The sequence below is a fragment of the Mytilus edulis genome, chromosome 2, assembly GCF_963676685.1.
Source record: "Mytilus edulis chromosome 2, xbMytEdul2.2, whole genome shotgun sequence".
NCBI classification, from domain to species: domain Eukaryota; kingdom Metazoa; phylum Mollusca; class Bivalvia; order Mytilida; family Mytilidae; genus Mytilus; species Mytilus edulis.
Window position 1 is genome coordinate 17159342 of NC_092345.1, and position 23005 is coordinate 17182346.

Consider the following 23005-nt stretch of genomic DNA (forward strand, 5'->3'; position numbering starts at 1 on the left):
TTTAGCAAAATAACACTTTATTCTAAGTCTATTCAATCAAATGAAAATTCGGTAAAATATGATTCATAACGTTTGATAAGTCTTACAATATTCATGACGCATGATTAATAATATGATATGACTTTGAGTAATACACTATAATTGTTGCAACTCATTGATTTGTACAAGAATAATGAACCGCAACGGACTAATTGTCTATAATACAAATATATCAATTTCCAACATAAGTTATTTTGCTGTGAAATCAAAATGTTTAATAAAAACTAAATAAGAATAACGATTATTAGTTGTTCCATGCTGAGCAACCATATGCATCTAAATATTAAAATTGATAAATCGCTTCATAATATGCATACCCGTCTCAAAAAGTATACAAGAACCATAACACTGCACTTTGGTTTAATTCTAACTGAAAGACCTCCCACTTAGACCACAACACACTGGGAGAGTGACGAATGGCTTTAATTGAAACAAATTATAAATAATTTAGAGCTCATGCGTTGGAACTGTACTTGCATTGCCAAACTATATTCGTTTAAATAACGCCACAGCTATGGACATTTATTGAAATATTAAAGAATTCAATCCTTCAATTTAGGTTTGTAGAAAATCATCAAAGATACGACGTAGACTGTTCCCTGTCCTTTATCTGTTTGGCTCTGACTTGACAACAAGGGTGTCTGAAATACCCGTATGTTGCAAGGAAGAGGACCAGCCTTAGATACCATGCTTCTTATTGTACGTTAGACTGTATTTGTCAAAACTAAAGAACCTAATTAGAAATAAACGTACTATCAGACTCAACATCATACAGAAGTCAAAACCCATACTTAATAAGTGTAATTTTACTTTGACAGAACGGTTTACAAATAAACAACAATTCAACCAAGAAGAAGTGACACAAATAAAGGAGCAATACCTTTTTATGTTAACTTGTTTTGGCCTACTGTTATCTGAGATAAATTTAAACTGTTTACTGTTTTCAGCAGTTTTGCATATGTTGTAAACTGTTTTTGCCAAAATCGAGGTGTTGTTAACATGTTAACGAATCCCCTATTTCCCCCTCACAAATGGAGAGAAATCAGATACGTGGACAGAACAAGCGTCGCCTATTAAAATTCCAACATTTATATAAACATATACCGGTATATAAATAATATTCCTACACTAACACGGGGGGGAACAAATACATGAATATCCTACACTAATAACAAAAAACTCCTAAAATTTACAAAAATATCTAGCTTTTTTCCAGATTACTATATCAATTGATCGGCACACAGTCAATTTTCGTCTGTTTGACAAATCTTCGGCGTAGTTCTATACAGTAAAGGTAATGGTGGAACAAATTTTGTCTTTCTACGAGTTATTGCTTGCTTGGCATGACAGGTTGCTGACGAAACACTATTATGTAAAGCTTGTTTTACTCTTGATCTTGTCTGATTGCCATTCTCAGTGCAGAATCCTGAAATAAACACGAAACAATGAAACACGTCATTTAACAAATGAAACTACAACAGGGTTAAAGCATGGTCTTTCTTCTTTTGAACAGCATAAATCACGGTTTCGTAAACTGCTTTACAGCAAAATGCCTTAAGTGCGTAGGTAAAGGTAGTATGTTTCGTTAGTTTTGCTTGCTAGCTGAAACGTGAAGTCATTATTAGGTTGGGTATACTTCCCTCCTTTATGAGTAGACTAGTTCGACAAGAAACCAATAGATGTGTGTAGGACTATACTATCCTGAAAGGACACTAGTATACTTAACCCTATAACAATTTCACGGTCCAGAAAAGAAATTACCTATATATACAGACAATACAACAACGGATTGCTTTCAGGATTCCTTTTTATTCTTTACCTGAACTTTTCAACAATCATTTTTGATCGAAAATAACACTTTATAATTACATTACGTGTGTGTTTCACGAGAATCTGTTTGTTTGATTGGTCAACAACAATCGCGAGTCATTCAAAAATCAACCTTCATATCGAAGTGAAATTTTACATTCGTGATGACACGTGCTTCCACAAAAAAGACTCCAAGTGCAAGAAGAAGAAAAAACCATATATTGTTTCCATGGTCTTATTAGCCTATAATATAAAGTTAACTTAAGAAATGGATGCTTCTTTTTGTAATTTTTTTGGGATGTAAAAGTGCTGCAGTCGTGCACACAGCCTAAAAATGAAGCTCTTCATACAAAATGTGCTGCGGTCAAAACTTTTACACCACAACACAAAGAACTTTCATTTCTTCAATAAATTGCCTATGTATTTCCCTTCATCAAACACAAACGTTTAAAGCCAGGGAAGTAGATGTACATACCAATGATAGGAGATTAATGACAAAATGTTACCTTAAAAGAATATCGTTTATTCGATGTCATCTTTGCCTGAAGGAGTTGGAACATTAGTTTATTGACGCAACAATTGTATATTTTATAGTTGCAATATCGTAGAGTACACGATAAAGAAAAACTTTAAAAAGTAAACCTGAAAGAAATATTCTGGAGATTACTATGGTTGCTAATACGTGGAGCTAGATCTGCTTACCCATCCGGAGCAAATGATATCTGCCTCAGTTTTTGATGTGGTTCGTGTTGCTCAGACTTTGGTTTTATATGTTGTGTTTTGTGAACTATTTTTTGTATGTTGTTTTTTTTTTTTTCGTTTTTAGCAATGTCGTTGTCAGTTTGTTATCGACGTGCGAGTTTGATTGTCCCTCTAGTATCTATCGATTCTCTTTTGATTAAATCCAATTCATTTGAACTTTTGTCTTTGGTGGATAATTGCTTATATCCACTATATTCGAATTGTGATGGATAGTTGTCTCACAGGCAATCATACTATATCTCCTTATTTTATACAAAAAGAATATCAACAAATTCCGAAAACAAGCAGAAGTCATCCCAAAACTAAATGAAGACATAAGATCTATATACATTTTATTTAAGAAGGGTATACTACACAAATCTTAACAAAAGTTCGTAATACATAAGTTACTTTTACTTGAATCTAACTGTTTCAGTGTTGTATTTGTTAAGTATTATAGGCTAGTTGGATTTTTAAACACATAAAACCAAAATGATAACCAGATATTGAAATATTTTTAACTGCTAAAGCAACCCGCTAGCAACTCAACAATGTAGACGTGCAAAATTAATGTGCGAACATTGAGGATATTATTAGTTACATAGTGTGCTAGTGACCTAATACGGTATATATGGGGTCAGTAAATTCCATATGGGGTGAGAGCGAAGGAAAAAATATTTTGAGGAAAAAACAAATTTTGTGAAAAAAAATTTTGAGGGGGGGATTCAGGTTTCAAAATTTGAATATCGAAAAGGAAAAAGAAAAAAGGAAACAACTTGTGTCTGATTGCATCTTTAACTGTTTTTAAATAAGTTTTTATATCGGTATATTTAAAACTAATTAATATGCACAAAACAACTCAAAAACTAGTTTGATACCAACAAGACATCCAAACCCATATATTTCGAAAACTGGCAACACTATGGCAAAAAACAAAAACGACGAAAAACCAAACAAGTTTATAAAAAGTACATTCAAAAGTGAAGATTGCGCATCACGAAAGCACATGAACGGTTTGTACAGTATTAAACATGTCGTAATGTAATAACCAATATTTAATAGAACAAACAAAAAGTACAAAAGCGAGGTTTACTTCGTGCAACCACTATAAAGGCCTTTGTAAACACAATAGAACCAAGAACGATACAGATTTAGAACATTCTTAGAGGTGCAGGTGTCCGAAATTTTCACAGATTGATAATAACTGATATATTTTTCTTTAAGCTGTTAAAGCAAACTGGAAACATTTGATAAGACAAAACAGTACTCTTGACAGTATTATGAAACTTAGTATGTAATATTAAGAAATATCATTTGTAAGAAAGAGAAAATCTCATCTGCACGTTACATATTGAACAAAAAGTGAGTCAGTCATGCAGCTGCTATAGATTTGCGTCTTTTAAAATATCCTTTTATCTGATTTAAGCTAATAGGCTGAAAAAATAACATACGTCATATCTATATAATCTTTATGACCCCTAAATGGTTCTAAAAATATATAATAAAAAGTATGCAGTCTTTCATCTCTGAGAAACATGTGACCGGTGACGCATTCCCATTTTCAAGTTAAAATGGCAATTTCGCCTCTATTTTTCTCTTGCCTATTCTGACATATCATTTTTTTTAAATCTATTTTACAGTTGTACATCTATGAGGATATTGACATGAAGTCCAACGTGTCTAGTGTAAAGTTTGAGGTGAGAATAGTACTAGCTGCATTACAGTGTAGTGAGGTCATCTAATAAAATACAATAACGAAATTGATGTTCTGTTTGTTTTATTTACAAACTATGAAAAACTATGAAACGTATAAAAAATAGTTAACAGTCACATATATAAATGCAAGCCAAGCCTTTCATTTTAAGTTAATAGTCGCATCTATAAAGTAAAAGATTTTGTACAGATAATATTTATATTGAATTTATATATTATCATTGTTTCACAGTATGTTTCGTGTATAACAATATAAATTTTACAATCATAGTCCGTCTCTTCATTGTTTTTTCATCCAACTCTTTCTGATTTTATTCATCATTCTAGTTTTAGCATGACATGTTGCTGCAGTGACACTATTTACCAATGCCCTTCTAATAATAGTCCTGCTTTGTGGGCTCACTGCCAGACAAAACTCTGAAACAAATTTACAACACCTATAAAAACTGACAAAAATTATTCATTCACTACATATTATAATAGATGGGCACTTTTCCACCTGGAATCAGCTGTCATTATAAAATTTTAAATATTACAGCAAGATGTCTTGAGTGTGTAGGTAAAGGTAATACCTTTAATTAGCTTGATTTATAGCTCAACCCTGAAATCATTATTAGGTTAGGTATACTATACCCTCCTTTCGGAATAATCTAGTCCTACATACAGATACATTGGTTATCTGTCGGACTAGTCTATTATTAAAGGAGGGTAGTATACTTCACGGTTTAGCTATAGTAAGCAAGCTTACCAAAGATATTACCTGTACCTACACACTCAATGCATTTTGCTGTAATGGCAACCACACACCATTATATCGTTAAACAGTTTCATCATAATTTTTCTGTCAAGTAAATAAACAAGGTTTAAATCTGGTCCTTTTTGACAGTTGGACAGAATCCAAAACCGAAATATAGTATGGTGATATCAGGCGGATTGCAGGGCGGGGGAAAAGTAGATAACTAATTTGTGTAATCAACTCCTCCTACAGTTTTGAACCCATATCCCTGAAACTTCAAAAGAAGATTGCACATACAATGTACGTTAAAGATGTACACCTGATATCATGAAAATGATTGAAGATATTTTTCTCATTTGTACAGACCTGGGAATTCAGCAAGATTTATGAAAGAGGCACAAGTTTTGTGTAATCAACTTCTACAGTCTTCAATGTAGAAAGTGTGCACATAATAACAGATCTCCTATTATGAAATTATTCAATAAATTTTTATATTTCATATACATTTTAGATAGTTAGTAAAGAGCAAATTTATGTCAGAATCTAAAATAACATTTTTTCCCCTAATTTTTATTGGACTTCAGCTTATGTTTTCTGGTCTGTGGCTCCGTTCGTTCGTTCGTCCGTCCGTTCGTTTGTCCGCAGGTTAAAGTTTTTGGTCAAAGTAGTTTTCGATGAAGCTGAAGTCCAATCAACTAGAAACTTAGTACACTTGTTGCTTATGATATGATCTTTCTAATTTTAAAGCCAAATTATGTTTGCTGGTCTGTGGCTCCGTTCGTTCGTTCGTCCGTTCGTTCGTCCGCAGGTTAAAGTTTTTGGTCAAGGTAGTTTTCGATGAAGCTGAAGTCCAATCAACTAGAAACTTAGTACACTTGTTGCTTATGATATGATCTTTCTAATTTTAAAGCCAAATTAGACTTTTGACCCTAATTTCACGGTCAACTGAACATAGAAAATGAAAATGGGAGTTTCAGGTTAAAGTTTTTGGTCAAGGTAGTTTTTGATGAAGCTGAAGTCCAATCAACTTGAAACTTAGTACATCTGCTGCTTATGATATAATCTTTCTAATTTTAAAGCTAAATAAGACTTTTGACCCAATTTCACGGTCAACTGAACATAGAAAATGAAAATGGGAGTTTCAGGTGAAAGTTTTTGGTCAAGGTAGTTTCTGATGAAGCTGAAGTCCAATCAACTTGAAACTTAGTACACCTGCTGCTTATGATATAATCTTTCTAATTTTAAAGCCAAATAAGACTTTTGACCCAATTTCACGGTCCATTGAACATGGAAAATGATAGTGCCAGTGGGGCATCCGTGTACTTTGGACACATTCTTGTTTTTTCTAATTTCTAAGGCAATCTTGGGCCGCTGGACGAAAGACCCTTTAGAAGGAACATTCAAAACATATATATGTCGTGTACAAGTTGAAATTTTGTACAGGTTATTACATGCTCAAAAATATTGTACATGTTATAATTTGTACAATGTTAAAATACAAGTTATAACGTGTACAAAAGTACCACGTAACAAAATATTGCTTAAAAATGGGTTTAACCTGTACAAAATCTGAAAATATTAATAAAGCAGAATATACATGCAAAATTAAAATTGATGAATAATGAAGAACAATAATCGAAAGCAAAAGAAGGAGCATTATTTACAGCATGCATAAAATACTACATTTTCATACATTTTCGAAACAAATTTTTTTTACTTGTTGCTAAAAGATAAAGACATGTGACACCTTGAGTTGCACACAACTTTCATTCTTCTAAATTTAAACCTACCAGACTTACAGTACAGCTGCCTTTCTTACACTGACAATGCACAAAACATTGCCCTCCATGCACTCAATTATAACTTACGCACTATCTCATGTATCTCTTTCACACTCATATCACTTATTGGGACTTCAAACACATTTAAAGTTGCATATGCTAGTTCAGTATGGTGTCCGGCATAGACGAAAAACGATATTGATGGAAAGGGAATCCAATGAAGGATAAAAAAAAAATACCAGGTCTCAAAAACACGAGTTAGGCCAAAAAGACTAAAAACTAGGCTTACCTACACTTTCATATAGGAGAATACAAGGGGATATGATTGAAATCTACAAAACTATTAATGGCTACTAAGACAAGGAAGTAAGCTCATTTTTTTTTTAAATGGCAGATGACTCACAACATAGAACCAGTAGCAGGACAAAAAGCAACAAAGTCATTCATCAAAGATTCCAATCTAATACCCGAAACCACTCATTCTCTGCTAGAATTGCTAAAATCTGGAACAAACATCCAGATAAAATCACTAAGGCCCCAACCATAAATGTCTTTAAAAACCGACTAGATAAATATTGGTCTGACGAAGAGCTCCATTATAATGACTATAGAGCAGATATATCCGGAAGTCACGAACAAAGCAGTAATAGAATAAAGTTAAATTACGAGTCTTGTGAAGAGGAACCTTATAAATCCTGTACTGGAAATCAACTATAAGGAACTAAATCAGTAGATGTCATGCTGAAACTTGCTTCATAAGCCATGTTAACATCACTTAATTGATTTGCCATTGTTTCTGTTTCTAACCCGATGCTTTGTTCATTTTTGTCTGATGAAGCATGTTTCAGTGTTTGTGTCAGTAATAATATCGTCGGAATTAAGTTCTCAGACTGTCTGAGGGTCTTCACTTTATGTACTATTGAATACACAACTTGCTTAAAATATTGCTTCTTAGTCTTGTTCTATTTGAACACCAGGTGAGAATACTGAATAATGTTTGTTGACGACATGTGTATTTCAAAAACCTTTTTTAAGGAATTAAGTAAATATAAAAACTATTTATCTTTAACTGTATAAAAAAAGGTATCAAACAAACATAAATGGACAATAACAAAAAAATGATGAAAATATTATTGAGGTTAATGTAATAATAGAAACATATTAGTATTTTTAAATTTTGTACAAGTTAAAACCATTTTAAGCAATATTTTGTACATGTTAAACATGTACGAGGTACTTTTGTACATGTTATAACTTGTATTTTTGCATTGTACAAATAACATGTAGAATATTTTTTTGTACATGTTATAACCTGTACAATATCGCAACTTATACACGACATATATACAATATATGTTTATTGGAATGCGCAATGACGCCTTTTGTTAAAAGACAGTAAAAAAAAACTATTATATATGAAATATGTCATTTCAAGAATTTTTTATTGGTCTATTTACTTCGAGATATCAGGAATGTTTTATGACCAAAAACTGTAACATAATAATTTATTTTTTTAACGATTATTCGTATTTTTGCCAAAAAAGAATTAAAAAAATGAACAGAATACATTTTTCTTTTGTTTGAATGCAAAACTCACAAGGAATAGGTTAGCAGATTATAATTTTGTTTATCATTGTGTTCAAACCTTTTTTTTTCGTATTTCCTGGTGATTTGTATTACATTATTTACTTTTTTTAAACTTTGGCAGCAATACTTCGTTGTTTAATTCTAATCTACTAACCGAGTCCATGTGTACAATACATGACCAAATAATACAACTACATGTAGGACTTCAATCTCTATAGAGCTATGTTTCAAGTTTCGATCAAAAGAAAGACAACTCTAGAGTAGAATTACATATATCGGATAATGATCAAGGAAGAATAGAGTACTATAAAATAAATGTTTGTTTGAAACAGTCAAAATTACAGTTCAAAATATGCCATGATTATATAAGTTATACAAAGAGTCAAGCATTAAATTACATAACTAAAAGAAGAGGCAAACATATTGAATAAGCATCAGGGACCTAATATATGTATTGCAAATTCAATAATGTCTTTCTCTGGTAAACACATATGCCACAATAATGATGTCCAAACTGCAATACTGTACAATACAAATTTATATCCGGATATTAAAAAAACAGTCTTCATTAAAAACCAAGTTTCACTTTACATCATGGTCATTTCACATGTAGCATCATTCAGACGGTTACTTTTCTAAATCTCCTCAAATCTATCTTTCAATAATATTGTTTTTCGTCCACAGTTCTTCACTTTATACTCAAAAACTTTTTTAACTTTTGTTTTGCTCTCCATGTCGTAGCCACTACACTATCTGTCAATGCTTTCCGACATTTTGATCTTTGATGGCGTCCTCGAGTCACACAAAATTCTGTAAAAAGATAAATATTATATTGTCAAATTATATCTCTGTAACTCTTTGTCTGTGAATCTTTCACTATAAATACCATTGTTCAGTCCTGTATACAAGTATTGTGAAATATCTACTACATTCACAGAAATACTATCGAACCTTCTTTTTAAGTTACGCCATCTGTTTTGTTCTTAGCTTTTAACCATATTTGGTCATACGCAGAACTAGCTTTCAGCTTCCATACTTAAATTATGTTACGACGACCACTAAAGTCTGGGAAGAGACTGAAAATATTTCGTCCTATAAGTTTGTTTTACAATTGAAAAATGTCTGGTTGTGGACAGACATTTCCTGAAAAATCATCCGAAACCTGGTCGAAATTTCTTTGAAATCTTCTGTCTTGCTCGCCATGTCACATTATAAGCACTATTCCTGAAAGCCTTTCTTACTTCAGATCTGTTATGTCGGCCATATGTTGTACAAAACTCTGGAATAAAATGAAAAAGGTCGATTTAAAATTTCTTTAAATGACTTCCAAACTTCTTCAGATTTCGCTGTCGTTCTCTCCAATTTTTAATAGCGACATAATCACTCAGAATTTTCTTCAATCTTGCTCTCGTTTGACGGCCTTTGGAAATACAAAAAACTGCAAATACACAATTAATAAAATTGAGAATGGAAATGGGAAATATGTCAAAAAGACAACAACCCGAAATAAGTGCAGATAACAACCAAAGGCCACCAATGGGTAGACTCAAGTTCAAAGCAGCGAGAAAATCCCGCACCCAGAGGTGGGTCTCAGCTGTTATGACAGAAAAAATGTGTATTCAGAAAAGCTACTTCGCGCTGTAAACATAATCAAAAACATTAGTTGATGAAAGAAAGTTGGCACTTGTTACAGCTTTAGCCACCGACGAAAATAAGTTAGATAGTCTTGAGATGATCATGCTTGGTTTTTGGTATCTTCTAAATATCAAAATTATGAATAATTGCAAATGATTCTCAATAATTATCTTGTATCTTTTTCAAAAAATATTTAAACTAGAACCAAAGTTTAACTATGCAGTTACTTGAATCTTGGTCGAATTCTTTAACCCTCAGACACATTGAGAGTACACGAGGACAACAATTAAACTAACATTATATACATAAATGATGGCAGGCGAGACTGACAAAATATAGAGAAAATACATACAAATCAAACATATGATATCATGCTTCACAAAAATTTAAATTTCAATTAAAACACCATCTGATAAATAAAGGCAACAGTAGTATACCGCTGTTCAAAACTCATAAATCTATGGACAAAAAACAAAATCGGGGTAACAAACTAAAACTGAGGAGAACAACGACACAACATTAGAATGTAACACACACAGCAACGGACTAGGCATTAGACAAAATCCGATGAGAATAACCAATATAACATCAAAACCAAATACAATAAATGTTTTTTTCCTCTAAAAAATACTTTGATATTTTTTTCAGAAACAAACACTGGTTTTTATATACTGTACTCGAACATGACATAAGGATAGCATAATTTTCATTTCTATCTCACTTGGATTTGTACTACAGTAACTAAATACATATTGTTTTCTAAGTTGTTCAAATGGTGAAAATATTCATTGGAACAAATAATGAAATTCTTTTCCAATTCCGTTTTTGCAAAGGTTACAAATTCTACTCTCTTTAGGTATACCAGCCCATTTACCAGTTCCTAAATAAGAAATTTAATGTTTGCACATCTCAATTTATTGGTCTGTTTGTCTTTTTCTTTGTTAGCCAAAGCGTTGTCAGTTTATTTTCGATCTATGAGTTTGACTGTATCTCTGGTATCTTTTACCATTCTTTTATTTTGGAAGCACTTGTTATTCTTCCAAGGACAACCAAAAAAATAGGGACAAAGAAATCATTAAACATCAGTCAACTAAAATTACATTGGATCTCAGGATTGTAAAACAAAAGAACTATAGATTTATGAGTCATTGACACGTGTAAAATTAGTTCCATAAACTATTTATTTACTGAATTAAGAATTCACAATTTATATCATCTAAGAAATGTTAACATATATACATGTACATAAAGCTGATTTATGATAATTGATACATTATAAAAAAAAACATCTCATAAAGCCCTGACAATATCTATGGTATCCCACTGGATTTCCACTGAGATCAGTGAAAACAAATATTCCAAACAAAGGAATTCCATTGGAGTTTCATCCCATACATATAGAATATTTTTCACCCTATTATTCCAATGGAATGTCAGTGAAATTTTAATAAAACTTCAAATTTTACGGTGGAAATACGGCTTAAGCGAGAAAATCAATCTAGTTCAGATAATCAATGATAACCTATAATTATCAAAAGTATTTCAAACAGTAACATCATTTTGAGTTATTTTGTTTTATCTTAATCTTGTATCTTTTCTAAAATCTCACGTGAATGATTTCTTTTGTTACATGTGTGTATTAGAAAATAGAAATTAAAGCAGTGCAACATTTGAAGGAATTTGATTGAGAACTTAATTAGTGCAGCTTTTAAAACAAATCAAATACAGAAAACTCGATTGTATCAGAAAACCTACTTCTTGGACTTGATTTCTATCTCACTTGGATTTGTACTACAGTAACTAAATACATATTGTTTTCTAAGTTGTTCAAATGGTGAAAATATTCATTGGAACAAATAATGAAATTCTTTTCCAATTCCGTTTTTGCAAAGGTTACAAATTCTACTCTCTTTAGGTATACCAGCCCATTTACCAGTTCCTAAATAAGAAATTTAATGTTTGCACATCTCAATTTAGTAATGAATTTCTCTCAAGACTCATCATATATTTTTCCTAATCAAACTTCTTATTGAATAAATAATAGGATTCTCCCCTGAAGAATTTTGAATATGCGATACCCAATACTGAATAAATTTATCGGTAAATCTTTGTCTAATAGTTCGGTTCGACCTTAAACAGAAGTCCACTTGCAATGAAACTGACTATACTAAAAGTTGGAAATCCGAAAGTAAAATATATATCAATTTGAATATTTGCTACAATTGAGTCACTAGTTTTTTTATGGGGATGTTCAGAGTCGGATTTAGGGGGAGCAGGGGGCCCGCCCCCTCCCCTTTTCCGGAAAAAATTTGGTTGATTATAAAGGGAATTACTGAAGCTTGACCGGAGCTTCGCGTTAATGTCTTGGTGGACGACAAACTTGCTATTGTCCACGTAGCTAATAAATAAGTGTACGTTAGTAATGTAGATACGATGCCCATGTGATATAACAATACTTTAGGCTTTTGTGGAGACTGAACTTATTTACCGGGTTTGTAATAAAATGAGCAACACGACGGGTGCATCATGTGTAGCAAACTCTGCTCACCCTTCCGGAGCAACTGAGATCACCCCCCAGTTTTTGATGGGGTTCTTGTTGCTTAGTCTTTAGTTTTCTATGTTGTGTCTTGTGTACTATTATTGGTCTGTTTGTCTTTTTCTTTGTTAGCCAAAGCGTTGTCAGTTTATTTTCGATCTATGAGTTTGACTGTATCTCTGGTATCTTTTACCATTCTTTTATTTTGGAAGCACTTGTTATTCTTCCAAGGACAACCAAAAAAATAGGGACAAAGAAATCATTAAACATCAGTCAACTAAAATTACATTGGATCTCAGGATTGTAAAACAAAAGAACTATAGATTTATGAGTCATTGACACGTGTAAAATTAGTTCCATAAACTATTTATTTACTGAATTAAGAATTCACAATTTATATCATCTAAGAAATGTTAACATATATACATGTACATAAAGCTGATTTATGATAATTGATACATTATAAAAAAAAACATCTCATAAAGCCCTGACAATATCTATGGTATCCCACTGGATTTCCACTGAGATCAGTGAAAACAAATATTCCAAACAAAGGAATTCCATTGGAGTTTCATCCCATACATATAGAATATTTTTCACCCTATTATTCCAATGGAATGTCAGTGAAATTTTAATAAAACTTCAAATTTTACGGTGGAAATACGGCTTAAGCGAGAAAATCAATCTAGTTCAGATAATCAATGATAACCTATAATTATCAAAAGTATTTCAAACAGTAACATCATTTTGAGTTATTTTGTTTTATCTTAATCTTGTATCTTTTCTAAAATCTCACGTGAATGATTTCTTTTGTTACATGTGTGTATTAGAAAATAGAAATTAAAGCAGTGCAACATTTGAAGGAATTTGATTGAGAACTTAATTAGTGCAGCTTTTAAAACAAATCAAATACAGAAAACTCGATTGTATCAGAAAACCTACTTCTTGGACTTGATTTCTATCTCACTTGGATTTGTACTACAGTAACTAAATACATATTGTTTTCTAAGTTGTTCAAATGGTGAAAATATTCATTGGAACAAATAATGAAATTCTTTTCCAATTCCGTTTTTGCAAAGGTTACAAATTCTACTCTCTTTAGGTATACCAGCCCATTTACCAGTTCCTAAATAAGAAATTTAATGTTTGCACATCTCAATTTAGTAATGAATTTCTCTCAAGACTCATCATATATTTTTCCTAATCAAACTTCTTATTGAATAAATAATAGGATTCTCCCCTGAAGAATTTTGAATATGCGATACCCAATACTGAATAAATTTATCGGTAAATCTTTGTCTAATAGTTCGGTTCGACCTTAAACAGAAGTCCACTTGCAATGAAACTGACTATACTAAAAGTTGGAAATCCGAAAGTAAAATATATATCAATTTGAATATTTGCTACAATTGAGTCACTAGTTTTTTTATGGGGATGTTCAGAGTCGGATTTAGGGGGAGCAGGGGGCCCGCCCCCTCCCCTTTTCCGGAAAAAATTTGGTTGATTATAAAGGGAATTACTGAAGCTTGACCGGAGCTTCGCGTTAATGTCTTGGTGGACGACAAACTTGCTATTGTCCACGTAGCTAATAAATAAGTGTACGTTAGTAATGTAGATACGATGCCCATGTGATATAACAATACTTTAGGCTTTTGTGGAGACTGAACTTATTTACCGGGTTTGTAATAAAATGAGCAACACGACGGGTGCATCATGTGTAGCAAACTCTGCTCACCCTTCCGGAGCAACTGAGATCACCCCCCAGTTTTTGATGGGGTTCTTGTTGCTTAGTCTTTAGTTTTCTATGTTGTGTCTTGTGTACTATTATTGGTCTGTTTGTCTTTTTCTTTGTTAGCCAAAGCGTTGTCAGTTTATTTTCGATCTATGAGTTTGACTGTATCTCTGGTATCTTTTACCATTCTTTTATTTTGGAAGCACTTGTTATTCTTCCAAGAACAACCAAAAAAATAGGGACAAAGAAATCATTAAACATCAGTCAACTAAAATTACATTGGATCTCAGGATTGTAAAACAAAAGAACTATAGATTTATGAGTCATTGACACGTGTAAAATTAGTTCCATAAACTATTTATTTACTGAATTAAGAATTCACAATTTATATCATCTAAGAAATGTTAACATATATACATGTACATAAAGCTGATTTATGATAATTGATACATTATAAAAAAAAACATCTCATAAAGCCCTGACAATATCTATGGTATCCCACTGGATTTCCACTGAGATCAGTGAAAACAAATATTCCAAACAAAGGAATTCCATTGGAGTTTCATCCCATACATATAGAATATTTTTCACCCTATTATTCCAATGGAATGTCAGTGAAATTTTAATAAAACTTCAAATTTTACGGTGGAAATACGGCTTAAGCGAGAAAATCAATCTAGTTCAGATAATCAATGATAACCTATAATTATCAAAAGTATTTCAAACAGTAACATCATTTTGAGTTATTTTGTTTTATCTTAATCTTGTATCTTTTCTAAAATCTCACGTGAATGATTTCTTTTGTTACATGTGTGTATTAGAAAATAGAAATTAAAGCAGTGCAACATTTGAAGGAATTTGATTGAGAACTTAATTAGTGCAGCTTTTAAAACAAATCAAATACAGAAAACTCGATTGTATCAGAAAACCTACTTCTTGGACTTGAGATGGGGACTAACTTCATTGCAGGAGATCCTTGGTACAATTCCTGACTGGGCAAAACCGAATGGACTTGACAATTGGTATTTCCTGTTTGTCTACTAAGGATTTAGGAGTTGGAGTGAATATTAAAGTCAGAATGATGTGTCCAGCAGCAGATTGTGCAGACAGTGCAACAAGTCTTTCTATAGTCTTTTACCTAATTAACTAACAGGTTAACAAATCAAGCTCAAGGCTTCAGTCTAGTGCATATCAATTCATCTTGCATCAACATGTTCTCGTACAGAATATGCGTTGGTTAAATCATCATCGTCGTCCTAATTATCATTATCATGGCAGTGGCGGATCCAAAACTTTTCATAAAGGGGGCGCTGACTGACCTAATGGGGGGCCCACTCCAGTCATGGTTCCACGAAAGGGGGACCCAGCCCTCCCCCCCCCCCCCAACTTGAGTCCGCATATGCATAGTTATTTAAAAGTTGATCAGATTGACAAAAAATATATGAAATATTTTTGACCGTCCATCCAAACAACTTTCAGATAATCATCAGGAATTTGAATGATTGCTGTTTGCTAAACGTCCAGTGGCAAATACTTTATGCATTTTCAGAACAAAGTTGAAAATTGAGTTATCAGGATTAAATATAATGCAAAATACATCAATTGGGTCAGACTTTACTTTCAGATAACATTAATTTTGTCATTAAAAAAGTTTGACAATATATAGAGAGAGTCAATTGTACATTTTAAAACCTTACTGACACTCAAGCTTTCCAAATATAAAATTGATATTCCTCAAGTTCATTATGGATTAAATTCACATGTTCAAAAATTTAAAAATACTGCATTGCATAAGAAGTTCTCTGTCCAATATTTTTCTGTTTTTCTCTTGAATCAATTGCTGACATCTTGCGGTGTAACACTGTTTTAATCGCTGATCTTGAATGACTACTGTTTCCATTACAAAAATCTAAAACGACACAAATTGTCTAATCATCTTTTGCGTCTTTTTGTCTTTTTATATTTTTATTTTCAACTGAATTAAACACTTAAGCTGGTACTCTCCCTTGCAAGATATGCATATCTGAGTCTGTCAGAGCCAAACAGAAAAAGGGCAGGGAACCAATCTAGTAAAAAATCTAATCTTCTTTTGAATATGATTCAGCGGAATGCTCCTTAAATTTTTTATTGTACATTTTGATAATATTTCTATGTTTTTCATAAGAAGAAGAAGCAGAGATCTTGTGGTGTAAAAAGTTATAATACTAGTAGCTGGTATACCATGGTGACTGTTGCTTTAACAAAAATCTGCAAAAAAGCTAAATTTACCTATATCACTTTTACACCTAGTAAGAATACTCATAGAACCTAATTTGCTTTCGTGGTGATAATGGATGGCTGTTTTACATCCAATGGCATTTATTAAATGCATATTTAGGATGAGAACATGTACATGTAAATGTCATACATTTTATATGAATATCAACCCTGCTTTGTACTAGACCAACATGCTGAGCTGGATTTTTAACATGCTAGTTCACAAGGTAACAGTCAACAATTAAGGAGGAGAAAACACAAATATTAAAATCTTTGGTTTAACCTGGATGATTTGAACCCATAGTCTTCAACATATGAGGTGACCTCAAGACCACCAAGCAGTTACTTGCTTAAGTTGAATAACATTATATGGTACTTCTGCTTCTGTTTTGTGTTAACCATTTCTATTTAGCAGAATGTGTTCTGATGAATTTATAATCAGTATAGCATCCTTATAGAGAATGTGCTAAAAATTAAAGAAGTCTGTATCTCAAAATTTGCATAGGGGTTCTTTTTTATTTTTGCCACTAGATTTGCCACAATTTCGAAGCAAGTTTAATGGTTGAAGATGGTCTAAAGATACCAGAGGGACATTCAAGCTCACAGATCGAATATAAACTGACAATGCCATGGCCAAAAAAATAAAGACAAACAGATAAATAATGATACACAAGACACAACATAGAAATCTAAAGACTAAGCAACAAGTACCCCACCAAAAAACTGGGGATGATCATAGGTGCTCCCGAAAGTATAAGCAGATCCTGCTCCACATAATGAAAATAAGTCTGCCTTTTCTGCTGGTAACCTGAGGCTAATCAATATTGATAACACTAAGAAAATAAATTTCATACTAATTTTAATACTATAAATAAACATGTATAGATTTGTTTAACTTGATCATGTACTATAACATCATCATATCTGTGTTGAACATTTAAAATAAGTTACTGTAAATTCAGAAATTATTGCGTGCATTTATTATTGCGATATTTTAGACTTAAATGCGATTTTAATTTTTACGATTTTCAGAAAAATCCTGTTAAATTCATATAAAATATTTCAAAATGCGAGTTTAAATTATTGCGTTTGCGTTTACAACTCAGTCGCATTTTTCGCAATAATAAAAACCTCGCATTAATTTCTGAATTTACAGTATTATAATCTTAAAATTCAAACTTTTGATACAATTTCAAACACATTAAAATGATTCAAAAATATGTCAGTGTATATGTTAACAATTTTTACTTAATATAATTACAAGATCGTTTTTACATGTATTTGCAATAAATTAAACTGCATCCAGATGCTCCGCAGAGCGCAGCTTTATACGACAGCAGAGGTTGAACCCTGAACAGTTGGGGCAAGTGAGAAATGAGAAAAAATGACCTCCCCCCCCCACCCCCCCAATTTTTTTTCTCACATTCCCCTTTCCCTTATTCCAAAACTGATCTCATTTCAAATTTCTAATGGAGTTTGCAACAATAACTACTCATTTAAATACATCATAAAATATTAAAATGTAAAAAAAGTGCTTGTAATCACTGAATGGTAAAGATTGTTTTAATTTATTAGTTGGTAGTTAAAGTGAATATACATGTTTATGGTATAAGTTGATTCAATTACTGTTCTGGACAAAGAAAGATAACTCCAATTTTCAAAGAATATTTCATAAAAACTGTGCAATTGAAAATTTCTTGCTATTGCGCAATATTGTGCAATTAGATATTTCTTGCTATTGCGCAATACTGTGCAATTGAAGATTTCTTGCTATTGCACAATACTGTGCAATTTAAGATTTCTTGCTATTGCACAATACTGTGCAATTGAAAATTTCTTGCTATTGTGCAATACTGTGCAATTGAAAATTTCTTGCTATTGCACAATACAGTGCAATTGAAGATTTCTTGCTATTGCACAATACTTAATATAATAATGTTGGACCCCGATTTGGACCAACTTGAAAACTGGGCCCATAATCAAAAATCTAAGTACATGTTTAGATTCAGCATATCAAAGAACCCCAAGAATTCAACTTTTGTTAAAATCAAGCTTAGTTTAATTTTGGACCCTTTGGACCTTAATGTAGAGCAATTTGAAAACAGGACCAAAAATTAAGAATCTGAATACACGGTTAGATTTGGCATATCAAAGAACCCCAATAATTCTTTTTTTGATGAAATCAAACAAAGTTTAATTTTGGCCCCTTTTGGCCCCTAATTAGTTGGGACCAAAACTCCCAAAATAAATCCAAACCTTCCTTTTGTGGTCATAAACCTTGTGTTAAAATTTCATAGATTCCTATAAACTAATACTTAAGTTTATTGTGCAAAAACCAAGAAAAATGCTTATTTGGGCCCTTTTTGGCCCCTAATTCCTAAACTGTTCGGACCTCAACTCCCAAAATCAATCCCAACCTTCCTTTTATGGTCATAAACCTTGTGTTTTAATTTCATAGATTTCTATTTACTTTTACTAAAGTTAGAGTGCGAAAATCAAATGTCTTCGGATGACGACGACGACTACGACGCCAACGTGATACCAATATACGACCAAAAAAATTTCAATTTATGCGGTCGTATAAAAACTGACAAAATAGCTTCATTTTGAGATCTTACCATTAGTATGTTTGTACAAGAAAGTTTAACCAAACATGCATGATAATGCACAGTCATAAACAAATTGTCAAGTAAGCTTAATCTCTGAATAAAATTGGTTGTGATCATCTATACAATAGACCACTTTCGAGTTCATCTGTCACCGGAAAAAACTCGTCAATTATACGCGCCTTTATGACGTCATTTACCAGATAGAGGGGGTCGCCTGTATCCCTGCACTATTTACGTTCATCAAGCGTCTTGGTGATCGTCATTGTGCAGGATAAACTAGAAATAATGGTTGTTCAGTAGGTACTTAATGACAATTCCCTAATGACATCAATGCTGATTGTCAATTTTGATAATTCAATTTGTCGTATAATTCGTATAATATAGAATTATAGTTTTCCAACCACTCGCTCAGCATTGGAATGGAAGTGACGACGCCCCTAAACGCACAAATGACGTTCACTAAAACCAGAGTTTTTGACGGAAATGCAACGAACTCGAAAGTTATCTAATACAGTCACATACATGTATCACATCAGATCTGTGAATAAACAAATGTACAACTACAGACCACCCCATTGTGACAACTGACAGCAATGTACCAAAGACTAACAATGAAATCTTAAAGGCATCATATACTGACATAGTTTATACAGTAAAAAATGTGTTATTGTCTGCAAAAACATACTATTGTTTGAAAACCTCACAAAAAAAAAATGTGGGAGGTTTCAACCCTCCCCCAAAAAAATAAAAATAAATAATCTGCTGTCAACATACTGCATTTGACAATATAACATAGTCTTTTAAACCAAACTTTTTTTTCTTCAAACTATGACTTCAAGCAGAGAGACACTTTAAAAAATTTATAATAAACTGTATAAAACACAAACTCTACAAAGGACAAAAACATGGCCTAGTTTCTAATGATATGAAACTTAAATAGTAGACAAAGGTGGGGTACAAAAAGAACTTTGCTATGGGCTATAGGCAGTGACCTATAGTTGTTACTCTCTGTGTCATTTGGTCTCTTTTGAAGAGTTGTTTCAGTGGCAATCAAATTTAACCACTTTTTCTTTTTTTATATTTACTAGACCTTATCATTCACTGTTATTCATACTTTAAATTGTTGATTTTATATTAAATATATAATCTACAACCAAAAATAGAGTTTATTATCAATGACATGACAACAAGGCCCATTTATCATGGAAAAGTTATTCTAAAACTTTTAAGCATTCTTTCAACAATACATAGAATTTGGCTGATTTTCCAAAAAAAGCAAAATGCATGTACAGTGACCTATAGTTGTTAATGTCTGTGTCATTTTGTTCTCTTGTGGACAGTTTTCTCATTGGCAATCATACCACATCTTCTTTTTTATATTTAGATCGGACTAAAAAAATATTTTACCAAATGTTGGTCTATATACCAGTATATATGTATAACACCTTTTCACATGCACCTTTCATTTCTCACAAACACAAATATGTATCAAAACTAAGTAATTTTTGCTATTTTATAAAATAAGATTTAAATGTAATTCATAATATTTACAAGATCTTGTAGTTTACACTTTATAACCTATCTTAGGTGTCAATCATTTTGACAAAACTCCCATGAACTTTACAAAAAACTCCCATGAATTTTACACAAAAAAACCCTCACAGCTCCTCTTGTAAAGTCTTTTTAATATTTCTTAACAACACAATATTTTTTTGTTTTTCACGAAAGTTTGTGGCAGAAATCTTGTGATGTAGAACAGCTTTGATAGCTGGTTTGGCATGTCGACTGTTTCTTTGACAAAAATCTGCAAAAGAAAGTCACCATTTTAAAACATGTTTATCCCTACCACATTCTGTATGGTTGAGACTAGGAAATGACAAATGTAAAACAATTCAACTGAAAAAAAAATAACGTCAAGATTGATGTATGTAGCAGTAAATGAAAATATATATGATCAACAACATCCATTGAATTTTAGGGACATTCAGAATGTGGTGGATTTAAACATGTTTCAAAAATGTAGACTTTCTTGTAGATCTTTAATATTTGTTGATCTTCTTTGCATTTTAAAGTTTCTCTGCAACTCCCTTAGTTTTTGACCAAAAACCATTCAGGGGAAATAACTTCTACAAGGTGTTGGTTGGCAATTTTAGACATGTTGACTTATTTGTAGATTTTATTGTGCTGAACATTTTATGTGTCTGCAAAAACACAGGTAAAATTGGTCATTCAGGCACAATTTAGCTGATAAAGGAAGTCAGTTGGCCATTTCAGTCAATGATTTGTCATGTTAACTTATTTGTAGATCTGATTGTGCTTAACTTCTTTCTATTTACAATTTCTCTTTGACTATAATAGTTGTAGCAAAATATGAAAAAATATCTTTCAAGGGCAATGATCAATTGAGAATTTCAGCAAAGTTGAATTATTTGAAGATCTCCTTTGATGTACACTTTTGCTTTTTACATTTGATTTATCTTCTCTATTATAAGTTCTGCCAAAAAACTGAAGAAAAAACTGTATAATTGGTCATTAATTTCAAGAACTATTATAAGGAGTCAATTTATGATTCATCTGTGTTGAATAAATTGTAGATGGTATTTTGATTGACATATCTACTAACAAAAGATTCTTTCTATCAGCTATAGCCTAACCAGGTGCTCAGCAGGGTGCAGCTTTATACGCCTGCAGAAGTCAAATTTTTGCGGTCGTATAAAATTTGCATTTGAATGGGGACATGTAGTTGGACTCCCCTTGTCCTGGATTAAGAACCTGAGACAAATGCCTGTGGTTTAGCTGACAAAAATTCTCTCGATCTGTGATATATTTTAAGATAATTACCAAAAAAAATATAATTTTGCAATCATTTTGTGTTTCAGGGGCAATAACCCAAAAAACATTTACTATTTTTTTAAATCATGGACACCAAGTGATGTAATCAAAAGCTCATTTAACTTTCAAGGCCTGGTGAGTAAGAAACACATGATGATGAACAGATTCTTATGACATTTTTATTCTACTTAATAGAGAAAAAATATACATAACACAATAAATGAAAAATTTAAAATATTGAAGGTTGTATACTTTTTAATATAAAAGAATAAAATGAAAATATATCTACAGTTCTAATATTTAAAGAATGATGATGACACTAATTATATGCCATTTTGATAGTCCTTGTATATTACATACTAAAGTTGATCTTGACCATGCAAAAATGGGGGTGTATTTTCGTCTTTGGTGTGTATGAAACACACCTGTATAGTACACACACCTTTTTTGCCCTTAAAACTTGAGAAAAAAAGTTTTAAATTTCTTTGAAAAGGGTTGAGTTAAAAGAGTCAAAAAATGAAAAATCCTAATATCCAAGAACTAGAGGCTCTAAAGAGCCTGTGTCGCTCACCTTGGTCTATGTGACTATTAAACAAAAGAAGCAGATGGATTCATGACAAAATTGTATTTTGGTGATGGTGATGTGTTTGTACATCTTACTTTACTGAACATCCTTGCAGCTTACAATTATCTCTATCTATAATGAAGTTGGCCCAGTAGTTTCAGTGGAAAATGTTAGTAAAAATTTACAAATTTTATAAAAATTGTTGAAAATTGACTATAAAGGACAATAACTCCTTAGGGGGTCAATTGACCATTTCGGTAATGTTGACTTATTTGTAAATCTTACTTTGCTGAACATTATTGCTGTTTACAGTTTATTTCTATCTATAATAATTTTCAAGATAATAACCAAAAACAGTAAAATTTCCTTAAAATTACCAATTCAGGGGCAGGAACCCAACAACGGGTTGTCCGATTTATCTGAAAATTTCAGGG

General features: G+C 32.0%; 1 protein-coding gene across 12 annotated transcripts in view; it reads right to left on the minus strand.

The window, feature by feature from the left end:
- LOC139511602 (serine-rich adhesin for platelets-like) overlaps window positions 1-23005 on the minus strand; it is a 59088-nt gene continuing 36083 nt past the window's right edge. For 2 of the 12 annotated variants that reach the window (XM_071298472.1, XM_071298473.1), the window contains exon 6: window positions 1-1465. In XM_071298472.1, coding sequence (XP_071154573.1) covers window positions 1284-1465 — 182 coding nt within the window. In that variant the 3' untranslated portion in view covers window positions 1-1283. Of the gene's footprint in view, window positions 1466-4349; window positions 4720-8708; window positions 9845-15907; window positions 16219-20006; window positions 20979-23005 lie in introns of those variants that run through there. The other 10 variants (XM_071298492.1, XM_071298493.1, XR_011662057.1 and 7 more) reach the window with 9 other exon arrangements.